Genomic DNA, 24,041 nt, shown 5'->3' with positions numbered 1-24,041 from the left:
CTCTCTGCAGGTGAACTTGGCACTGAAGCAGAAGTCGGACATTGAACACTACAGGAACAAGCTGAGGCTGAAGGCTAAAAGAAAGGGCTATTATGACTTCCCGTCCGCCAACGGCAGCAGCAGTGGCCGGGCTGTGGCACAGAGACAGCAACACGGTCATGAGAGGGCTGCCGATGAGCATGGAAGACCGCTGGAGCCTGATGATGAGCGAGGTTCTACTTATGTCAAGTCTCACAGAAGGTGAGGGGAGAGTAGGGAAGCAGCTGGAAACAAGATTTTACTGACTGTCAACACAAAGAAAAATCCATTCTTGCTTACAAGTTTGACCCACCACATGTATCATGTTCTTCATATTGGTTGATTGGACTTTTAATCATAGACCGCTAGCAATCTCTGCTCACCCCTGCTGTGCCTAATTAGCTTACCTCTATAAGTGAAAGTGCCTCCTCTAATACTGTTATTATCCATTTATGCCATAGTAGGTAGTGGGAGTCCCATTAGGCCTTTCTGATTAGACTGATCCAAACTCAGAGCTTCCCTAATGGAGATAATTCAGGGTTTTGGATGGACCACTATGCTGGTTCTGTCCTGTTTCAAACATACAGATGCACAAAAACATGTGTAGTACTTGTACTTTACATTTAGACATCAGAATAACTCACACTCATCTGCTAACCAGCAATGTTCAAACCAGAAAGTGGGTTTGTGTGTTCACTTGATGACCATTTTACTGTGAAAAAAATAAGTCTTTCAAACAATTATTTGAAATCTGTCCCAGAACCTTTCTTTGATATTCTTGGCATTTTCTAACATGTCACATCTCATCCGTCTGTGTTAACATTTCAGGTAGCTTTTATACTTTTCCTCGCCCTGTTCATAATGTCTGGCTCAATAAAACCTGTAAGGTTTATTATGTCTTCCCTCACCCCTCACTACTTGCCACTGCGGGGAAATTAAAACTGAAAGGGTAAATGTTTTAAGTTAATAACAAAACCAGATTTGATTTGCACTGAATCCACTCTTTACTCTAATTGGCAGGCACTCGCAGGTAGGGCAGGCGGCCTATCGAAGCAGACAAAGCTTAAGCAGTCCGAGCCCCGGAGGAACAGAGATGGACCTGCTTGTAATGAGAGAGAGACCCAGGAGAGGCATCCGCAACAGTGGCTATGATGTGAGTTATATTTCAACACCGACCCTGTCTGCCCAACTAGATCATCCAACTAGCAGTTAAAAGATAACTCTACACAGCTTCTAGTCTATTTTAAAAAATATGCACCAGTTTATAAAAAATGTGGTAATTTTAACTCTTTTTGTTACTCTTGTCCTTGCTGCCTGTGAAGCGATCCTCTGATGGGGAATTAAAATCCACAGGCTTCATTGTGAGTAAAAGATATTTCCACAGTTCAGCTAAAACTATAATGAGGGTTCATCTGTCTGTGTTGGGCAAACAGAATGCATGTCTTTCAAATTTCCAGTTAATTTTAGTGCAAATTTTCCCCTTTGTATTTCTGTAGACATTGTTAAGCTGCTGTGCAGCTGTAGAGGGACACTTAAGACAAGAGGGAATTTTGTACAGACTACCAGCAAAATGGGGGAAGAGCAGCTTGACAAGACTAAAGCTGTTTTTCACATTTGGCACTGCAGCCCTGAACTTTTCTCGACATTATCCCGCAGAGCTGTATGCGAGAAGCGCATTTCTGACTCAGTCGGAGAATACAATAGGTAATTACCTGGAGAATTTACATCGGGTGAGTGGACGCCGTGTGTCTTGCCTCCTGCAAGCTCTACCCAGGCAGCACCCTCACCTGAACCAAACAGAGTATTTCCAGAGCTGAGAACACAGCTTTCCTGTAAGAGAAAGGCTTCAGTTAGACATAGGGATGTGTTTGAACACATTAAGAGGCGTTTCTGCGCAGCCATTTTTCACTGAATTGCATTAAGAGATCATATCATGTGTGAGTATAGCATTTGTAAAAGCCTGTTTAAAGACAGAAAAAGATATTTATGTGTAAACTCATTTAACAAAGCATTTTAGCAACACTGAAACAAATGCTGGTATTTATTAAATGTATTTATATGAGGTAATTTGCAACCTGTGTGTAGAAGACTGCACAAGTGGCTTTTACTTTTTTGATGTATTACTGTTCAACGGTGCCCGTGTTTCTCATTCATTTTAATAGTAATTAAAGAAAAAGTTGCCTATTTGCACTGAATTAAAAGATCAAAATCAATCCCTGCTGGCGTTCAGCCTTATTCTCCTTGCAGCAACAGAGAAATGAGTTATATTCAACTCAGGTGTGGTTTCAAGTGTGCCCCAGCCAGCTGAAGGTAGAAAAGTGGTTCATTTATAATTAAGAGCTAAGATTTATTGGGTCCTGTCGTTTTGATATATAATGCATCTCAGGAAGACTGGTTTATGTCCCTACTGTTTTATTGGTCCATTATGGTTCTGTGTATGGCTTTTCTCTGTCGTGAAGACCGAACACAGGTATGGGAGCTTCTAAGAGCAATCAGGCAGACCATTCCTAAAGAGGGCTTTCATTCTGAGCTAGTGCTGGAAATATTTCTCTGAACTTCCACTGACCTGACAGCCATCTGACTTTTCATGGGAGAAAAATAAAAGGGTCTACTGGCTCTTATAGCTGTAGTATGGGCACCTATGTTGAATGTTACTGTTTTATGCAATTATGTGCTTTTTCTTCTGTTGCAGGTTACAAATCTGGTCTGGCAGTTTTTTGCCTCCAATTTAAATAGATCAGGTGTTTGAGATGACTAGCTGGTGTCGCAAGCAAAACAGTGTGTTGAAGTCTTTGTTACCAACCTTTCAGCTCTGTTAGAAATATGGCACAATGGCCAGTACAAATTACAAGATTCTTTCTCAGAACTCCTGGCCCTGTACATTTCATAGGGCCTCGTGTAGCTGCAGGCTCCATCATTGCAGATATATTTCTCTGCTGTTCTGTGTTGCAAGAGGGGCTGATTTATGAGGTGCACCACACTAGGTCTCCCATGACTAGTCTGTATTCGCACAGGAAGTAGGACAGCCTCAACTCATATTAATTTATCACTAAATATGAGGACTGATTTCATGTGGCTAAAGAGGAAGTACGAAAAGACGGAGGGAGATTAAGTCTGAGAGTGGAATACATAGAGTTGAGAGGACAGTGGTTATGTATAAAGTATCAGTGGCCCTTCTCCTAAGCTTACTGTAACCAAACTCATAACAACACTGGATTAAACTATTCCAGCAAATTAATCTAGTACACTCAAGTGTATGTTAAACAGCCTCTTCTAGCTCAGTCAGCACTTTGTTTGCAACCTAGTGACAGAGTTACAAAATGCATTACAGGACTTGTATCTATTAGCATCCTGACAATTCAGTGTGGAAAGGCTACGTTTAAAAGTATCACATAAATTTGAAAGTCAAAGCATGCTTTCCACAAACCATCAGCATAAAGCTACCTTGAAACTGATGCTTTTATTCTCTGAGGGCTAAAGTCATCACTGGTGACAACCATAACCTTAGCCTATGCCCTAATCATAACCCTGTAGTTTGGAGACAGTAGACATATTTTTTTGAGGAAAAAAATAGGCTTTGATGTGTCTCAGTTGGAATGATCATTTCTTTTTGACTTGATTGCTAAAATCTTAACTGTGAACCTGAGATTAGGGTTTGGGTCACCACAGATAATTTCTTAGGCCTCAGAGGGTTAAACTTGTGCCAAAATTGCATATCTCATCAGTCTTGTTTGTATGTTGCTTGTAACTGTGTTTTGTTTTTTTGTTATTTAAGAAAATGAAACAGATAAATATAGGCTTTTCAACCAAATGTACAAGTTGTCAGACTTTAGTCTCAGTTCACAATAGTTTCTCTACGGTAACATTTTCAGACTGAGCCAGAGTTGATTGAGGAGACAAATGTTGATCGTCTAATGGGACCGCGGGGATACATGTATGGACGGGGCTTGAAAGGCCACTCAGAGACATCCACTCTCAGCTCACAACCGTCGATTGATGAAGTGCGACAGCAGATGCACCTGCTGCTCGAGGAGGCTTTCAGTCTGGCTTCAGGGGGGCAGTCCACATCCGGAAGGCACTCCCACCACCACCACCAACCAAACCACTACAACCCTGCGCCGCCTCCCCTCCCTTATGCAGATGTGGTGACCAGTGCACCGGGTACAATGAGCTCTGGACAGGGAGGCCTCCAGTGGGTGCCATCTTATGGTACAGATATGTATCAGTGTAGCCTGCCAAAACCAGTAAGTTGGCTGAGAATCACTTGTGCTCTCTAATACCTGTAATAAAGAAACGTTAACCCTAAATGGCTTTCACAATCTGTTTAAGGCCTTTCGCTTCACCCAGCTTCCTGAGGCCATGGGTTCTCCTCCCCCTTTACCACCTCGCACTGGGCCCCCTCCTGGGACTTCTCTAAGACGGTAATGCTGAAGATATACACGAGCACAGCTGCAGACAGACCGTCATGCTGCTGCCTGTAGCGCCCAAAACCCATAAGATATTCAACATTTATTCATATTTAAATGCATATTCAGGGACTAGATAGTCACTGGGTGATGTACTGTGGCCAGCGCGATTTTAGGGCTTGTGTAAATTTTAATATTGGAGCAGTGCATTGAGAGATGGGAAGAATGTTAATAAGGTGCCCACTTTTTCACTCAGCATGTGTCTGCCATCTAGTGGTGTAGTATTGCAGTATGTCTTTGTTTATTGCCTCTCCAATCTCTGTCCAACTTAGTTCCACTTCTGACTTGGGGCCTAAGGGAAGGAGCTTAGAGACATCTGTCACTGAAATGCAAAGTCAACATGACAACAACCCATATGGGCCAACCACTAGAGCAGCACTTCCATCTATCACTGCAGAGCAGCCTGTGTCCAACTACTCAGGTAAGCATAAGAAGGAGATGACTTTGCACTTTAAAAGCAACCCACAGTGTGTTCCAGTGTGCTTTAATGCCAACATTACTTTTTCAAGAATGGAAAAATATTTGGACAAATTAAAATCCTTGAGGTGAAAAGCTGAAATTTATGAACCCACAAATGAAATTAGTCAGCGCCACTCTCTCTTCTCTATTTTTCACAGGAAACCCAATCACGGCTGTCTATGCCATCCCAGCCACGAGGCCCGGTTACTCAGAATACTTTGTGTCCACACCGCCCACCTCCTACCACAGTCCCTCTTGGATGTCTTATCCACCTGAACCCGAGGATGTGCCGCCACAGTGGGCAGATTCTGTAAGGAAGCTCATTTTGTCCGAAGCACCCAAGCCTACTGCAGAATAATGAATGTACAGTGGTAGAATGTCGTTACCAGATGTTGGAATTAAACAGGACAGTCCGGCTTAAGCTGTTGTCCCATAGCTCCAAGAGATCCTTGGACTAATAATTAGATCTTTAAAATAAACTCCTCCAAAGGAATTTCTTGAAGGATTAAGAATAAATTAAGACTTTGAACAGGTTAGAGAATGGCTACAAACAAAAGATACATGTAAGGTTGTTTTTTTGTTTTCTCTTATTTTCATACAGTTTCCTGAAACACACTATTAATCTGATAAAATATATTAGATAATATTAAAATGCTTCAACTTTTTTTTCTCTATAAGTTCAATTCAAGCCTAAAGAGCCATAAAGCGTGGTACTGAAATGACATGAATTAATAATAAAAAAATACCAAAAAGGAGTCCGTCGCGTAGTTGGGATACCCCTCCCCATTAAACATTTTTTTGTCCTTTGTCTCATTATGGAACTGACATTGATCCAAAACACATTTTTTGCCCAGTCTCTAACTTGGAAGATGACTGGGACTCACTTAACTTAGTAGTTGTTAAGCACAGTCCTAAATTTTCCTATGTTTTTCATTACAATTGGAAAGGCTCCATTTGTCTTGTTAGATGTGTTATTGCAACCCGTGTGGCCTATGTGTCCCTCCCTCCCTGCACTCTCCCTGTTTGTATGAAATGTTTTTTGTCTTTTTTTTTTCTTGTCTCTTTGCCTGTTTCAACCAAATGCATTCATGCAGTGTCTTTTTGCAGAACCAGTGTCATTTAGAAACCATTTGCTGAACTGAATTTATGGCTGGCGTTGAGTGGACACAACAAAACACTGGGGTAGTTGAGCACATTTCTTAAATGAACACCTTTTTTTTTAAATTTACTGTTTGCTTTTTTTTTTTTTTTTAGTTTTGTGGTGTGTAATGCTGACACTTAAAATTTGTGTCTTCATGCAAAAGTAGATTTTTGTTCGAAGCAATGTTTGAATCAAGTTGCATCTCAGTTTAATATAGTTGTAGAGCTCCACACTCATTACTTTCCTTGTTAAGTTGGTCCATTTTGTGTATATTTTGTGTTATCACCCATTCTTTTTAATTAGTGGTGCAAGAGAAACTGTTCACTCAGCAAGATGGAAAACTAACGAATACTCTGTCTTCTAACAAAGTCATTTTTAGAGGGCAGTAGTAATGAGGTTTCTGTATTTCTGATGCCCTGTTCATCTTGTTTTTCAGGTGCCCCTGCCTGGGTACGTAGAGGCTTTTCCTCATCCTCGCTACCCACAGGGGAGCCCCACCAGGCTGCCTCTGCAGTATAACCAGACACTGGAGCAGCCACCACCTGCCCCAAGCACATCATCCCAGCAAAGTCTACCCCAGGTGCTGAAGGACATGGACAGTATGCCCCTGAGCAGCCTCTCCACCTCTGCACTTGTGCAAGCTATCCGGCAGGAGGTGGCAAAGCTAGCGAAGAAGCAGAATGACATGTTTGAGTTCTAGGTTTGATTCTGCTCCTATGTGGTGGCATTCCTATGGACAGATTTTTGATGTTTGTACTCTATAACAGACTGATGTTCTTTATCCACTGATGATCCACTTATTGATTTCTTTTCATACACCATTGATGTTTTTTTAGCTCCTGACTTTAGGGAAATGAACAAAAGATTATTGCCATCCTCTGTTGACGATGTCCAAAGTAAGTACACACATCTCTCTGTAGATATGTCAATAGGATACGCTAAATATGGAAAATGTCTTTTTTTTTCCATGATCACAATTTTTTGGGTAATCAGAGTTAATTGAGAAGCGACAACCCCGTAGCGTTATTGTCTGTACTGAGAGGACCAAATTCTTCCTGTCAGATGGGTAAGTATAAACCACAGTGTATATGAGCATGTACAGTATAAGGACATTGTGTATCTAATCTCCTTTTATAGAACGTTAGCTTGAACAAGATGGGCTCGATCAATATCTGCTAATTTCCGAATCCATATAATATCAAACCAGTGCATCGCTTTTTAATGTTTATTTGCAGATCACATAATAACACCAATAACAACAAATGCTTGTTATCTTTGGTGGACTAATATTTTTCTTTCTTTTTTTTTTTAGTTTAAACTAGTTTCTTTAAATTAAGAAATGGTTTAAATACAGTGAATGAGTATTTGTGTTTTAAGTTTAACCCAAGTTAACATGACGATGCATCCATGATGATGTGACTGATGAAATGTATATCTCTGTGTGTGCAAAGTGAGAGAATCATTCATGATTGCAGTATTTGTTGGGTGTTTGACTTTCGAGTAAATTCACTTGGTTAGCACTACGAGACCTTTCCTTTGAACAGTAATAGGTGGTTATTATAGTATATTACTGTTGTCAAATACTTAACCATATGTTTGGCTTTTTTTATGTAGAAAACACAAACACTTTGGTTTTTGAAAACCCAAATGAACAACTTTGAAGTCAAATCAGCTGGATTTTTATACTTTATGATTTGCCGATGATTCAGCACACCTACTCTACAATTTCAAACCCTTAAACAAAATCTAGTCTCTTAAACGCTAGTAGTATCGCCATCGTTTCTTGTAAAGTTCAACTATAAAGATAGTGAGTATAATGCTTGTTTACTGCCCCTAAAGCATCTCGATGGTCTCAATGAGCACATTTAATGAATAAAATGCCACGTTTGTTTAAAGTACTGACACATAATGAGGTTCTGCATCACCACTCCCATTCAGAAGTTTAAGCGCACAAGCCATCGTGTCATGGTTAAGAAACAGTGTTCAAGATGAACATATCACTGTGGATCATCATTGTGCCCTGGAGTCATGCTATAGAAGACAATTACCTTCATTTTTTGGGAAGTTTTCATATGTAATGAAACTAAGCCAGGTCATACATAAAAATATAAAACATGCCTGCCAACCTTGAAAGTTAAAATGTGAGGCCCAGTAAATACAAGTTATATAGTATAGAAATTTACAGGTTAAATAAAAGACCAAGCCTTGAATGGTATAAAGGACATTTATTACAATTATTTCAGCAGGGACAAGAAGAAAGGCGGTCACGATTATTCTCTGGAAAAATGAAAATAAATCCTGCTGACTTTTCTAAAGGGATGGGTTTAATTTAGCCAAATTAATTTGGCCACCTTCATCAACTTTGTTAGCCTCATGTTAGGACACCATATTAGGCCCCAAAACAAATGTTTAAAACTCCCATAGAAGGAATTCTTTCCTCATATTTCACTGTGGCATGAAAGGCTCCAGCAGGTTAGTTTGAACTCTTCATGCATAATTGCTTGCACGGGAACTGAAAGTGGGACTGACTGAAGATGAGTGCATGTAGGCCTACACCAGGGATGCTGCAATATATTTGTATACACACTGAGATGGTGACTTTTACTGATATTCACGTGGAATGCTTTGCTGATTATATTCTGATCAATGCTGTTGTGGGAAAGCAGTCAGTGGTGACATAAAGAGTGAAGATGCCTTCAAATCATTGTTTCCTTTTATAGAGCAGTATTGCTTTTTCGGCAATCCTGGATGAATTTAGCCTTTTTGCCTCATGACTACTTAACAAAGTCTCCTTCTTTTTCAGTAACTGTTATTTTATACTCATCCCTGTTGATGTGTATGTAGTAATGAAGAAATGTTGTCTGTCCTAAACTCAACACAAACTGTCTGCTTGTTTTTATTAATTTTACTGATTATTCAGACAAGCACTTGTGTCTTAAAAGCTGTAGGTAATACAGTGAAACCATTTTTGTGTGTACCAGAAGTGAACACCTTTCCACATTCTCATGCTGGATATCTGAGAAAACTTAGTGATATGAAACAAAGGGGTTTTAGGTTATTATTTGATTTGAAAAAAGATGAGTATTTATTCTCTAAAATTAAATACAAAGTGAGCTAAATCTATTAAAAAATAAGTGGTTTTTTTTCTTCCAGGCTGGTTTCTTATTTCTTTTCATCTGTTTGACCTTGTTAGATTCAATGATCCTCTCATATTAATCTGACAGAGAGATGAAGAGAATGATTGGAGACATAGACATGGTTGATGGTAATTCAGAAAAACAACAGATGCTTATAGATGTGTAAAGTAACTTGTCATAGACTGCATGGTTGTGACCCAACAGCTTTTGCTGCGTGCAGCCACCAGAGGCAGCATTGAGCAACTTATTACAAAATTGAAGCTTTCTTTAATTTTAAAAGTTTTTTGGCTCAAGTAGCATGACAGCCACATCCATGATTGCCATATTGCCAGGAAATTTATCTCTCCTGTAAGTAAGTTGCTTATTTTTGAATACCGTAATAAATACAAAGACTTTGTGGGGAGATATTGTATGCCAGGGATGTCCAACTCCAGGCCTCAAGGGCCGGTGTCCTGCAGGTTTTAGATGTATCCTTGATCTAACACAGCTGATTTAAATGGCTAAATTACCTCCTCAACATGTCTTGACGTTCTCCAGAGGCCTGGTAATGAACTAATCATTTGATTCAAGTGTGTTGACCCAGGGTGAGATCTAAAACCTACAGGACACCGGCCCATGAGGCCTGGAGTTGGACACCCCTGTTGTATGGCAGCATGACTTTAGTAGAGACACATAGTATATGAGCAGGGTTCTGGGGCACACTTGGCATATTACTGTAGGTGAATTCACCTGCAACCATTTAAAGCTTCAACAGGCCTTAACTTGCATAAACTCAAGCAAATATTTAAAAAGTAATGTGTCCTATAATATAGAAACCTGTCTCTTGTCAAAGACTTCTTTGACCTGACTCGGTTCTGTAACACATCAGCAAACTGTGGAGCAAGCATATTCTTGTTTGTGTTTCCTGCCAATTCAGGTCCATGAAAAAGTGTCATTTCTGACACTACTGCAGAAGTTTGTGGCAAGCTCAACACCCATCAGAGTAGCTACGGATTATATGAGTGAAGACCCAAAGTGCCATTCTGATGCCACTGAAAGTGCTACAGCTGTGACAGGTACCAGTGCAGCAAAAACTATTCTGTCATGTTGACAGGTGAGCATACTCACATTTACTCTACTCACATACAGTTTTTGACTTTGCACACATACCATTTTTGACAGTTGAGCTGCAGTGAATCATATCACTGGCAGGGCTGACAGAATGTAGCTTTATTTTCCTTCAGTACTAATAAGAGTCATAATCATACTGAGAGTAATGACTTTGTTTTCACATGCAGACCTTTAGCTATGTTTCTCTAAGAAGAAAACCCCCAAAATGTAAAACTCAGGAACCAGCCAGTTAATAGAGCTTGTGCTGCTAGTCTTCAGTTTCATATTGCTGTGCCCTTCACTTGGTCATCTTTAGTAAAATCTCAAAGGCTAATAAATCCCTACAACCATCCCTTTCTTGTTGGAAAATGAGGTAAAATTACCTAGAGGCTCAGTTCTATGACTTTGTTGGCTATATTTACAGCAGCTGTAGGGAATGGAGTTAAAGTCATTTTGCTTTTCTAAAATTCTGAAATATTAAAAAGCACTTCTGGCAATGTTGCCTAATATACATTCTACCACATAGATGCTTTCAAATGTGGGTTCTGACTCTTATTATGCCAAAACAGAACAAATGAATCTGAGATGAAACATTTAAAAAACAAATACAGACTTTTACAGAAATCTTTCTGAACTTTAACATAACTAAAGAGCTAGCATACATATTCTTGTTTCAAGGTCAAATAACTTGTGTTAATTCACTATAATACAGTGCTTCTGTTCATATGACCTTATTGACAAGAATACTTATGTATGTCATATTTTATTATCCTCATGTTTTGTGTACCAGCATGAGCGCCAGGCACTTTTGCCTTTTGTATGTATGTGTGTACAAAAATAATGCAGTAAATCTGTAGTTCAGTATTTTACCACTAGGGTTCTCCCTAGTGCCATGCAAACAAATGCCCTCTCTCTGGAACTGGTAAATAGGCTTCCAAGTCAGAACACATCTAAAGAGCCTTTACTTCTCATAAAGATAGAGCTGCACTGGTAATATGCATAAAATGTTACATGAAGGACATGGACAAAACCGGATTATACACTACAATTAAGTAGAGTCAACCGAAAGTAAACCAAAATTTAATCATGTATCAAGTTGCATTTAAATGTTTTTTAGTAATGCAATCTCTTTTTCATCTGAGACAGATGAAAAAGATCTGCTCAAGAATCGATGTACAGACTGCAATATGCCAGACTGAGATGTTTCTTGCCTGTTGTTACCATAAACATCAGAGTCTCCTTCACTCAAAAATCAAAGTGATGTCTTTTTGTCCACCTTTGTTGTGCAGATTGAAGTATGTTCAGGGTTGAATAGCAGAAGGTTGTTTCAGATGAATCTGCTGAGGGTGGGAATTTTGTTTGTGACAGTCTGATGTGAAAACTTGAACCAGCATTGGATTAAATTAATTAAATGGACTAAACTAGTCAATTACATGGTTTTCAGGTGATGATGTAATTCTAAAAAAAAACTATTACAAGAGTAGTAGCATTATTATTGGCATTATTAATGCCAATATGCCAGTGACTGATTTAATAATTGGTAATAATATTATGACTTTCTACTAAAAGCACAACATCGAGGTATTGAAACACACTGATGCAGCTGCCGTGGTTTCCAAATGCACAGTTCAATTCTATTAGCCCCATGAAAGATGTATATGTATTCGTTAGAAGTCAGACCACCATCATCATTAATATTACACATTCTAAAGTCAGCTCTGTGTCATAGCATGTCCAGTTTGTGTCCATATATACTGTATATATTAGTTATTAATGCAAATGTTACACATTAAGGTTTGAAGAAAAGTGGGGAAACTTAAAACTTTTGGCAGATTTTAATGAGAATACCAAATCTGTACGGTTCAGATGCTTTTGTCCATCACCGGTGCTTTGATGTTTTAGGCCTCTGCTTTTGTGTCCCCTCTCCTGACTAACTCTTATCTATTTCCCCGAATCCTCATTTTAATTCAATGAAATGCACAACACATGGAAGCAGTCGTTCTTGTATTTGATATTCTCTCTCCCAGGTAGAGTGTAGATATAGTTAGAGCCTAATTTGTCAGTTGTAATTAAATGTGATCGAACTCTGAAGGTCCATTATCTCTAATAAAGGCTGCTTAAAGTAATTATAATGCAGACTTCTGAGAAGACATCAGCACAGAGATTTGATAATTACCACAATGATCAGTACAAGGACCGGTCAAGGGTGGAAAACAAACTTGAAAGTAACTTAACAAATTTCCTGTGACACCACAAGTGACATTTTCTCACATTGATATTCACAACTATGTTTGCACTTTTAACTCGTAAACTGAATTCTGACTGAGGTATTGCTGGGAGCAGAGAGAATTTGTGAAATGAAGCGTAACTGTTTTGGTATTAGTATGCGTCAGGAGGTCCCGATGAGGCAAATGATACATCACTTCGCCCTTAAATTACCTAATGACAATGGATATCCCCAAAGATAACATTTTCTTCTTGTATCCATATCATTTGATATGGATGAAAATGACACATTGTTTTCCACTGACTGAACTCTTCCCCAGTGGTATAATTTTAATATGTGAACTCAGTGGGTGGTGGATTGAAAGTCAGACTCAGAACCAGACAGACTGAGTCTCATTAACTGAGGCGCCTCTGAACTACACGGTGGAATAGAACATTAAAATTATCTTAGTGCCTGTCGTGCCTCTGCAGCATATGCTTCAGTTTGCATGAATCATGCGCGTACAGTAAATAAAGCTATGCAACTTTTTCTGTGTCAGGGCAGTTGGGCTTTAAATAGACAAACCTTTAGGGTTTTCAGTACAGCGGTTGTGTGTGGTGTGGTTCAGGCTGCTATTTCATGTAATTCTATTGATTATATCTGCCTACTCCAGTCGGTGCATCATAGCAAATTCCACTCTGCAGAAGTTCAGTCCACCTCCTTAAAAATATGAGGGGACCACTGCCATGACCTGCTTACTCTAAGTTTAAAAGTTTCCAAAGTTTGTCACTCTTAACTGACTCCATGAAGCTAAAATAACTGGATGTCCCTTTCTGCCTTTGCTTTTCCTTTCATGCACTCTCATATTTAGTGTTTTTGCAGAACACTACTCTAGGGGCTGTCAAAGATACTTAACAGACAAATCATATGATAATAATGTATTGCAGTTGCTGTTACATTTATATGACTGAGATTTGTGTATTTTATTATTTGCGTGACCATTTGAGAAGCAAAATGTTATTAACCTTATTAAATAAATTAAGAAATCTCAGGTGGCTCAGAAAACATAACACAGACAAATCTAAATATTTGTCTGGTTAAGCTGATCAACTAATGAACTAATTTGCTTGAAATACCTTTAAGTTGAAATTTATTTTTCCACCAACTTCTCTATTATCTGCCGGAGATAGTGATTAGGAGGGGACCCAGATGCAGGACACGAAGGAGTAACAAACAAGAGCAATCTGTTTAATCAAGGCTGATGATGAGATTTGCGCATTAACAAAGTCCAAAAGGTAAAAACACAGGTGCACAGTGACATAGGTCAGCTAGAGGAACCTAACAGATAAACTAGAGGTGGGAGACACTGGAGGATGTATACACAGAGCACTAATTAGAGAAAAAAAGACACAAGTGAGGGCAGAAAAACCGGGGAAAGCAATCAGGGAGAAGCACCGAATCACAAAGGAGGGAGAAGACAGGAAGAAAAACTAAAATTAAGTACAAAAGAAAACAAACCTTCAAGATAAAACAGGCAATAGCTAAAGGACACTAACATACACCTGAAGAAAATTACTGAATAAGAAATCAGGGACAAGGGAACACAGCAACATAGACTAGTATTAATAGTATATATGAAATAGTAGACTTTCAATACATAAACTAAAACAGCAATTAGAAACTCAAACTAGCAATAAATAAGGAATACCATAGAAAACAAACTCGATAACTTTAAAAAATCACCCCAAACTTAAACTGATGTGTAAACAATGATGTGTGAGGATATAGCAGCTAATATAGCTTCATTGTGCTTCATGAAAACATGGCAGTCTCTTGAAATAGAAACAGGAAAAGTCTTGTAAGTGCTCAGTAGTTAGTGCAATGCTTGTCTTTGTGTTCATGCTTGTATTTATCCAATTCATGGATATTTCGGTGAATGAAATACAATAAGTTAAGTGTTAAACGAGTGAAGACAGTCAGGATATATTTATTCACTTTGATGTGTTGTGCTCTTAAAGGAATAAGCTCTGTGCTCATATTCAGGGTCTCATTTAATTTTGCTGGCAAGTGGCTCAAGTGACTATAATAACCAAAGAATGTGTCCTATTAAAGAAAAATGTCAAATTTTCCACTCAAACTTAAGGAAAGAACTCAGACGTAGGTGCTTAGCAGCTAAATATTCACAGGTATTCACTGCTTTTAAGTTTGTTACTGTTTCACAGCAGAGAGTGAAGTGTTGCCCCTGTTTGTCTTTCCAAGTATTTATGAGGAAAAACCATCAAAAGTCTTTATACTGAATGTAGAACTGGGTTGGAAGCCACTTAGTAGTGACTAGCAGCCTGGTTCCTCCTTCGCAGCTTGGCCATTAAATTCCAGCCCTGTCTCGGTTCTAATGGGAAGCATCTAAAAGCCTTTGGCTGGGTGGAATATGCAGAGCTTTGGCTGTAGCATGAGCTGAGAAACTGGCAAAGCTTACCTCTCTTATTTGGATTAATATCCCCTGCACCTGTCTTCTGGGAAATTAATGGGTGTTACTGTAAGCAGCCTTCTTTCTTCCTCAAATCTTTTCTGCTGATTTCTCACTTTCTTGACCCCTTCTGCCAGTTCTTTTTACCTCTCTCTGTTGTCCTTCCATACTTTCCCTCTGTAGATTAATTGGTCAGTGATACCATATGTTAAAGAGTGCTGAGCTCCCCTACCCAGCTGTTTGAAACCTGAGTAGTCAGCAGAATTTAGCTGCCTGGCCCTCACTCGCCACTTCTTATGCATTTGCTCCTTCCGTTTCCAGTCCTCTTCAATGGACCTCCTTCTGTCTTTTATCCTTCTCACTTGTGTGCTGCTTTCTTTGCAATATTCCCAGCTAGAAATGTCATGATGTGGCCAGTTTTAGTCTTATGATTACTTTTACTGTTGCAACCTCAACATTTTTTTAAAATGTTTTCAAGACAAAAAGTTTATTTTTGCAGATTTCTACAGATTATATAGGAACAAAATATCTTTACCATTTCTCTACAGGGGAAATGAGGCCAGCTAAAGAAGAAGAGCAGAAAGGCGGTTGGTCCAAATGACATAGCTGTTCATGTATGATGTGTGGGAGAGGGCTGTAGATTTTTTGAACAGGTTGTTTAACACAGTTCTGGAGAGTGAGAGGATGCCTGAGGAAAGCAAAGGAAAGGTGTACTGATACTGATTTTCATAAAATGGGTGATGTGCAGAGCTGTAGCAAAGCGGGATAAAGCCGATGAGCCACACCATGAAAATGACAGACTGTTGAAGCTGGGTTAAGAAGAGAAGTGACAATTGGTGAACAGCAGTATAGTTTCACGTTGCGAAAGAGTACTACAGATGTGATATTTACTTTGAGAGCGCTGATGTAGAAGTATAGGGAGGGTCAGGAGTGGCACTTCATCATTGTGGATGTAGAAAAGACATGCATGTGATAAGGTGTCAGTGAGCACACCAGTGAGCTGCCAGGGAGGAGAAAAAAATGAAGACCACAGAGAAGATTCACGATGTAGTAAATGAGGACGTGCAGGGGGTTGATGTGACAGAACAGGTTGCTACCACACTGTACCATCTTCTTGTTTTGGCAACCTGTAAAGCGATGAGCCAAAAGAACAAGATTTCTCTAGACATTGCGTTCTTGTATTAAAAGTAAATAATTATTATTCTAAAACTTTCACAATAAACTTGTTTGAATGAGTTCAGATTAATTCTGCTGTTGTTTTCCTTTTAAAATCAGTTCCAAATCAGTGCCTAGTTAGCATAATATTTGCCATTTAACAAAAAGTTTTATCATTTTATTTCTTGAGGAAAAACCAATACAGTGCCTCAAAAGAGGTGATTAATTGCTTTCCTTTGCCAATCAAAATGACACATTTAAAGGCCTTATTGGCTCTGCAAAGTTGTGATTGGCATTAACTGAATGATTGCAAAATAACCACCAAGTCAACTGATAATGAAAATAATTAATTGCAGTACTTCAACAGAGGTTGTCGTGTTTGTTCTTTACTGTGTTTATTGTGTATGACCCAACAGTTAATTGCTTTGTGTAGAGTGATGATAAAAGAGACCTCTCTTTTGAACTGTTATTGTTTGTGCATCCTTGCCGTGGTTTGATTTTTAGAGGCTTATTGGGTTCCCTAACGTGATGGTAATTAGAATATTTGCATTTTTTTACTCTGGCGATTTCAAGTCGTTTACATGCTGCACCTACAGTCAGAAGTCACCAAATCATGTTTGAGAGTTACTACAAATATTTGTGCATTACTTTAACTCACATACATAACAAGGATAAACAAATTTTAGCATAATTCATGAAATAAGATTACCTTCCATGTTAGAAGATGGCCTTGTGTGTGATTTGTGACCGCACACAGGGAAGTGAATGGGAAATGAGTGACTCTCTGCTGGGAGTGTGTGAGCAGTAACATTATCAGCTGATTGCCACAGCCACTGTGAAGTGCATGCTGACAGGGTGATTAAGTTATTTAAATCTGTTCCATATACTCTAGTGTCTACATAGGACAAACTTTTCAAAAAATGAAAAAGAAGGTCTAGTGTCTTTTTGCATATGTGGTCCAGACACAAGTTTACAACTGTGAGCCTTTGCTAGTGTGTGGGTTAAAGTCATGATAAAACAAAAGGTGTTATGTGTGAGAGACAACAAAAAAAGTGTAGCCCTTACGAAGTCTTGAAATTACAACAAAAATGGAACGAAAATGCCAAAGCAGCAGGTGGAATTTCTAATTTTATTCAGTTTGGTTTTATTTATATAGCACCTAGATCTAGTTGCTTTAAGGCACTTTATATTGTCAGGTAAGGACCCTACAATAATACAGAGAAAACAGAAAAAACCCAACAGTCAGATGACCGCCTGTGTGCAAGCATTTTGGCAACAGTGGGAAGAATAAACTCCCTTTTAACAGGAAGAAACCTCTGGTAGAGGTTTCAGAGAAGAGGGGCCTGAAAGCCAAAGGCTCTGCTTCCCATTATTGTCATGGTTCTGGGTCATTTTGACCCAGCATTTTTAGTTTCTTGTATTTTGTTTTTTTTTTCTGTATTATGGTTTATTTTCTGATTCTTTAATTGTCCTGTTTTGAACATTATAATTCTAAGTTTCAGTGTTGTTCTGGTTAAGAGTTTTGTTCTCAAGTTTTAGTTCAGTGTCTAGTCTGTGTCTGTCATGTTTCCTGTTTTACTTTGAAAGTCCGTGTCTCATGTTAGTGTGTCCAGTGTTACTCTCCCCTGTGTTGTCATCATGTGTCATTTGAGTCGGCTGTGTCCTCATGTGTCTCCAATTCTCCTGATCACCTCACATGTGTATCTAAGTGCTCCGTCTCCCTTTGTTCATTGTCACGTCGTCTGTGTTACCTGCCACCATGTCATCGCAGTCAGAATCGTCACAGTCATTGTCGTTTGTAGTTGAGTCTTAGTTTCTCCAGTTTAGGTTGTAGTTTAGTTTAGCCACTGTCCCTGCTGTTTTGTCATGCCACCTTGTTTCAGCCATAATAAAGGCTTGGCTTTTGTCTAAAGTTCAGTTCCGTCTCCTCGCCTGTGTCTGCTCCTGGGTCCACCTCACTCACTCCACTCGGTCTGCCCAGCGGACCGTGGCAATTATACTTTTAGATACCCTAAGAACCACAAGTAAATCAGAGGAAAACGCTCTATTGGGTACTATTGCTCTATGGTACTAGAGGGTTTTTTAAGATAAGATGAGACCGATTATTTTAAACCTTGTATGTGATGAGAAGAATTTTTATTTTTGATTCTGGATTTAAAAAGAAGCCAATCATCTCTCGTCTTGGTAATTAGTTTACTAGCCACTAAGTTCACCCAATTTTTGGAATAGCATGTAGATCTACCTTTAGCACCGATAATTGGAAGTAATCATTTTCTGAATGAATTTATCAGTCTGTCACATCATTGTGCAGGAATTATCACTTTTCTTCACATTGCTGCTGTTGAAGTTTGCAGACAACCATTTATGAACAGTTCTTTCAAATTATGCCAAAACCTTTAAGTCTTGTTGAGATCTGAAATTTTGACTGGGCTGTTGCAACACTTTCTTTTCTTTTTCAGCAATTCTGTTGTAGATTTTTTGGTGTGATTGGAATCATTGTCCTGCTACTAGACACAGTTTTGGTATAGCTTTAGCTGTTAGAGAAATGACCTTACATTTGACTCCAGAATACTTTGGTCTCCATGGTTGACTTACTGACTGCAAGTTGCGAAAGACCTGTGGCTGTAAAACAAGCCCACATCATCACCCCTGCATCACCATGCTTGACAGTTTGTATGAGGCATTTGTGCTGATATACTGTGTTTGGTTTTCACTAGGTGCAGGAATGCACATTTTCATCACCACTTTGATCCCATCTGTCCAAAGCACATTGGTCCAGAGGTTTTAAAGTTTGCTCAGATGAAGTCATGCTGTCATGTTCTTTTTGGAGAGGATTTCTCCTTGGCAACCGTTTCCAAACAAGCCACATTAGTTCCATCTTTTTCTAATTGCACTATCATATATGTTAACATTAACAATCTAATGGATGCTGGTACAGTCTGAGATGTAGCTCTTATGTATTTGTAGTTTTTCTGATCATTGCAGGGTCTGACCTTGGGGTGAATTCGCTCGGATTTCCACTCCTGGGAAAATTGGCAACTGTCTTTGTCTAGTAGTGAATTATCATTCTCACCATGGAGTAATGAATTTCAGATTGTTTGGAAATGACAATATAACCCTTCCCAGGCTGATGGGCAGCAATAAGCACTCTAAGATGTTGATGTCTTTTGTCCTTGACATTGTGTTAACACACACCTGAATCCTTCAGACTAGCAAACTGCCAAAAATTCAGCTTTTATAGAGGTGCTCATACTTTTTTATAGTCAATTAATCAACTGTATTTGATAAGCATTACCTGGCTTCTGCTCACCCTCTTAATTCCTATGAAAGCAACAAGGTTGTGTAATTTTTTTCAAACTTCACTTTTACTAAATAAATAATGATGCATACATCACGTGCTGCAGAGATGGGCAGTAACGCATAATCCGATTACTTTTTCCAACTAACGAGTAAAGTAAGGGATTACTATTACCGCGGAAGCACTAGCTGGTAGTCAGGCCGTACACGTGTCTTTGTGCAGTTGAAAATAATCCACAAAGTCTGCTTGTAGTTGAAAACAAACATGCAAACATTTATTTCTACAGTCTTGAAATACAGTAATGCGTCTGAATGTTCCTGTACACTGCAAAACACGGTAAGAAAACTGTTTGACTCCACAGCTAGTTAAAGCCCCGTTACTCCACAGTGCCGATCGCGACCGCTCCCCCTGTACACCCTGTGGGTACCCATCGGGTTTCCGGTACGGATTGGGTAGCGACACCGCTTACTAAACCGTGATTTTGTTTGTGAGAAAGTCTCATTACAATGACGTACAAGCGTCCGACATCCGTGGCAGCAACAGACATGTGTAGATCAACAATGGATAATATGAAGTGCAGGAGAGAGTACGACCATGCAGAGTTTAAAGCTTGAAAGTACTGACATTACTTTGTTTGATTCTGTAAAAAGTGACAAAAACATCGTGGATCGCCCCATGCGTAGGGCTGGACGGCGCTAGCTAACCGTGTTAACGCGTTGACGCCATGCAACCCCACACGCATTAATGCGGTTATGACGTTAACGTCATTTTAACGAGATTAACGCTGACAGCACTAAAGCTATTACTTAATGAAGCCTTTGTGACACTAGAGTAGACAAATAAAGAGAACAGATTTGATTAGGTGTTCAAAATGAAGATTATAATCTCAATCGATATGGATGATGATTTAAAGCACCGTATATACAGTATTTACATTTTAAAAGTTTTTTAAAAAGTCAGTTCAACAAAATCAATCTCACAGGTGAACCTTGCGAATTTAAGGTATTGATGCCGACTAGTCTCTTTAAAATTCACAGTGACACCAAACCAACCAACACAACCTTTTATTAGAGAAAGGCTACTGGTGCAATTGTATTCTCACCTACGTAAGTGGTGTCCTACGTAGGTGAGAATACAATTGCACCACTTGGTAAATTGTGCTTCCTACCTTGTGTACCGTTACTTGTCATACTGCTGCTGTCACAAAAAAGAATGTGAAATGAGGCAAAGCAAGGAATGAAAGCCAGAGTACCAGAGAGGCTTATTGAATACATAAATCACTTCCTGGATAGAGGGTATGTTGTTTCATTGCTAATGGATCTCCACTGGAAGTGCTCTGTAAATCACAGTAACCACAAGCAGTACTACTCAGAGGCAGGACTCCACAGGCAAAACGAGAAAGAAGACATTATTCTGTTGCTTTCTATTTTGTTTCCCCTTTTCCTTCCATCGCCCTCTTGCAGGGATTTTGGTCCACACAGAACTGCAAAATAAGCAGTATTTAGGTTACTGCCTTTCTGCTCTCTGGGTAAATAGGTACTTACTCAGCTCAGTGGGGGTGGTATTAATCCCTGATGCTGCACAAAAAAACCACAAGTTTCTACCTGACCAGGCAGCTGTAATGTCCTCATGCATTGTTTCTCAAAGTAGTCTGAAACATGATTTAAATTCATGTGTTTTGCATCTGATGCTAAAAAAGGGATTATTAAAAAACACTATTATTATGTCCATTTTCTTCTGATTGAAGTCCACATGGCTTAGTGATTAGAGTGTTTCTCTTGTATGCTAATGCAATCAAGGACGTCATGTGAATAATACCCATGAATGTCAAGATGCCACATTTAAACCAATGCATGTAGTTGCAAGGGGATGGTGTTGTGCACTGTGGTGTGTTACTGTATCCTCTCCAGACGCATATTTGTACCACAGGAGTTGAGGACCAGAACACCACAAGAGACTTACTCTGAGCATCTTTATTCATGTCAAAACAGTTTGTATATCACATTACAATTAGTATATATTTTAGTGATCCCACCCTTTTTACTTACTACTAAGCATCCATTGTGTAGGTCATTTAAAAAATATCACTGCCAGTTCCCTGTTTTACATGGAAAGAATTGTTATTTAGAGATGGAAATTATTAATAACTTTGCGATTCTGATTCCATTATTGATATCACTTATTGATTCGATTCCTTATAGATTCACTTATCGATTTTCATTAGGTTTTCATTGGCTCCACTTTGAGATTCATCAAAATATGAAATTGAGATTCATTACTCATAATAAGCAATTTATTGCACATATTACACAGAACACTTTTTTCAAAGTAATTCAGTATGTCAGTTAATTATTCCCAGGAGAAATGAACTCATTATACAACTTGTTACATTACTTGTGTTACTCTGTAAAATGTCCTGAAATGCACAGTCAACAACATAAACCTTAGGCTTCAGTTCCACACACCAACACAAATCCCTATGCTAATGATGACACACATATGTTTTTTCTCTTAGTATTTAGGTATGAACATAAAGTTAACAACACAAAGATGAAAGATGAAAACCAGCACAAAAAGACTTTACAGCAGTCGACACAGTAATTCTACTTTAGCAATATGAAAAGGTAGATACTGAGGCTGCGGCCTATGGAAGAGGATTAGAGCCACTGGGGGTAAAAAAAAGTGGTGATGCCTCATTTTTTTTATTATGAGAAAAAAGTCAGAATTATGATTTTTCTCTCAGAATTCTGAGATTTAAATAATATCAATCTGATGAGTTGATCTGTTTTACAGTACTGAACACAGCCAGTCATTAGGCTGTGAAATTATATTTTTAATTCTACATTTCATTTTTTTAGGTGAATTTTATTTTAAGTATTTCAGAATCAACTTTAAAAAGACAAGTTTTTATTTATGTATTTTTTTTAAAGCCCATCTAAATGTGTTTCTAAAGTCTAAAGTTAGCAATCATTTGAAATAATCATGAGATCAATATTGATTAGACTATAATTGAGATTATGACTTCATGGTAGAGCAGCTATATTTGTCACCGGAGTAATGAGAGTTAAATTGGCGAATGTGATTATAAACAATGTGTTTAGCTTCCTGCTCACACAACTATAACTTAAAACGTCTAATGTCATTTGTTTTGGTCATTTGTTAGACCATCCTTACATATCATACATAAATACCTTGTTAAACTAACGACATGATTCTTGCTCTATTTTCATAATAATTTATTTCTTTTTAAATTAATCAGTTCACAACAATCTCTGTAGAAATGATTTTGAAATGATGAGACAGATTCAGTAAGATGTCCACGGTTCCTGTCTGTTGCCTTTTAAAGGTTGACAGTGATACTGACCCACTCTGTCTCTTTCTCTGAGGGGTGACTTTGACTTAGTGCCCCTGGGTTCTGATTCCATGTGCTTTACTAGCCTCGCTGAAGCGATTGCACAAATTCCTCAGTCAAAAAAAAGCTTATTAGAAGGGAGAGATAGGTGAACTCTGACCCCATGTCCACATCTAGCTTGGTGCGTTCACTCCACACTTTCACTTTCAAGGAAAGGGTGACGCGTAATCTTGGCTTTTGGCTGCAAGGCATCTGAGTGTTACAGTATTACACTTGTTTTCTCAGTTGCTTTGGCTCAAAGTGACACTTCAAAACTATATCAAAAAGAGCTTTGTTTATTCATTTATTCATTCATTCATTATTTCTTAACGTTTGAAAATGATTTAGGACATCTATGGACATCTACGATGGTTGTTGGAAAAACACTAGTTTTTCCATCTTTACACTGAAAATGAGAACATTAGGATCAGGAGCAACAGGCTTTCCAGTGAATCACAACCTAGTTGATAGTGCCTGTAGCATGCCAAGAACTTTCATGTTTTTCATACTAGTCCTATGTTTTCTTATGTGCAGTGCTGTGTAAATAGTTCTTTTCTTTCCCTTTTTCTGTGTACTTTATGGTGTGTCTATTAAAAGAAAACGATTTCTCTTTCATAATACATGCAAGTGTAAATGACCCTTAATTTACAAAGTACAATCAAAAACTTTCATTCTTCACTTTAATGCAGGACAGCATTCAGTTATACTCAAAAAAATAATGGTAAAAATGTGTAGGACAAGAAGAAATGAGATAATTGTGAGTTGTTGAGAATTTGGACTGTCCTGATTTGCAATATCAAAGAGGCTTTTCATTTTGGTGGAATAACCTAATTACTGACACAAAACTTGTTTTTCACAAGAAAAGCTTAATGCTCTTCGACAGTTACAACTTTTTGTGGATTATCCAGTTTGTTTGAGAACAGGACATGTAAACTGTATGGCTGTATGACTAGAGCTTCCTGCAGAGGGTCATAACAGTTTTTAATATTCTTTACTGAGCTGCTTCAGCTGTGGGAAAATTAGTTGGGTATTTTTTTTTAATAATGAAATTAAATGCGTGGTATGTCTTTTGTATTACCCCAGGCAGGAATCGGGGTAAAATGTTAGATCATTTAGTTCAAAAGTCATTTGTACCCTTGAATGAACAATTCTTTCATCCAAATAGCCTTTTTAAATGCTTCAAATACACTGTGTAAAACACCATTACAGTAAAC

General features: G+C 38.5%; 1 protein-coding gene across 3 annotated transcripts in view; it reads left to right on the top strand.

The window, feature by feature from the left end:
* Window positions 1–9,236, top strand: part of kiaa1549lb (KIAA1549-like b) — a 56,045-nt gene extending 46,809 nt beyond the window's left edge. Inside the window, exons 16-24 of one of the 3 annotated variants that reach the window (XM_005467148.4) lie at window positions 11–240; window positions 1,039–1,171; window positions 1,341–1,379; window positions 3,891–4,262; window positions 4,348–4,439; window positions 4,757–4,905; window positions 5,102–5,253; window positions 6,051–6,125; window positions 6,521–6,658. In XM_005467148.4, the coding sequence (XP_005467205.1) occupies window positions 11–240; window positions 1,039–1,171; window positions 1,341–1,379; window positions 3,891–4,262; window positions 4,348–4,439; window positions 4,757–4,905; window positions 5,102–5,253; window positions 6,051–6,080 (1,197 nt within the window). In that variant the 3' untranslated portion in view covers window positions 6,081–6,125; window positions 6,521–6,658. Of the gene's footprint in view, window positions 1–10; window positions 241–1,038; window positions 1,172–1,340; window positions 1,380–3,890; window positions 4,263–4,347; window positions 4,440–4,756; window positions 4,906–5,101; window positions 5,254–6,050; window positions 6,126–6,520 lie in introns of all 3 variants that reach the window. The other 2 variants (XM_005467146.4, XM_005467147.4) reach the window with 2 other exon arrangements.
* Window positions 9,237–24,041: the final 14,805 nt, after the last annotated feature.

Source organism: Oreochromis niloticus, linkage group LG1, assembly GCF_001858045.2.
Source record: "Oreochromis niloticus isolate F11D_XX linkage group LG1, O_niloticus_UMD_NMBU, whole genome shotgun sequence".
Lineage (NCBI taxonomy): Eukaryota > Metazoa > Chordata > Actinopteri > Cichliformes > Cichlidae > Oreochromis > Oreochromis niloticus.
This window is presented reverse-complemented; position numbering and strand designations above follow the sequence as displayed.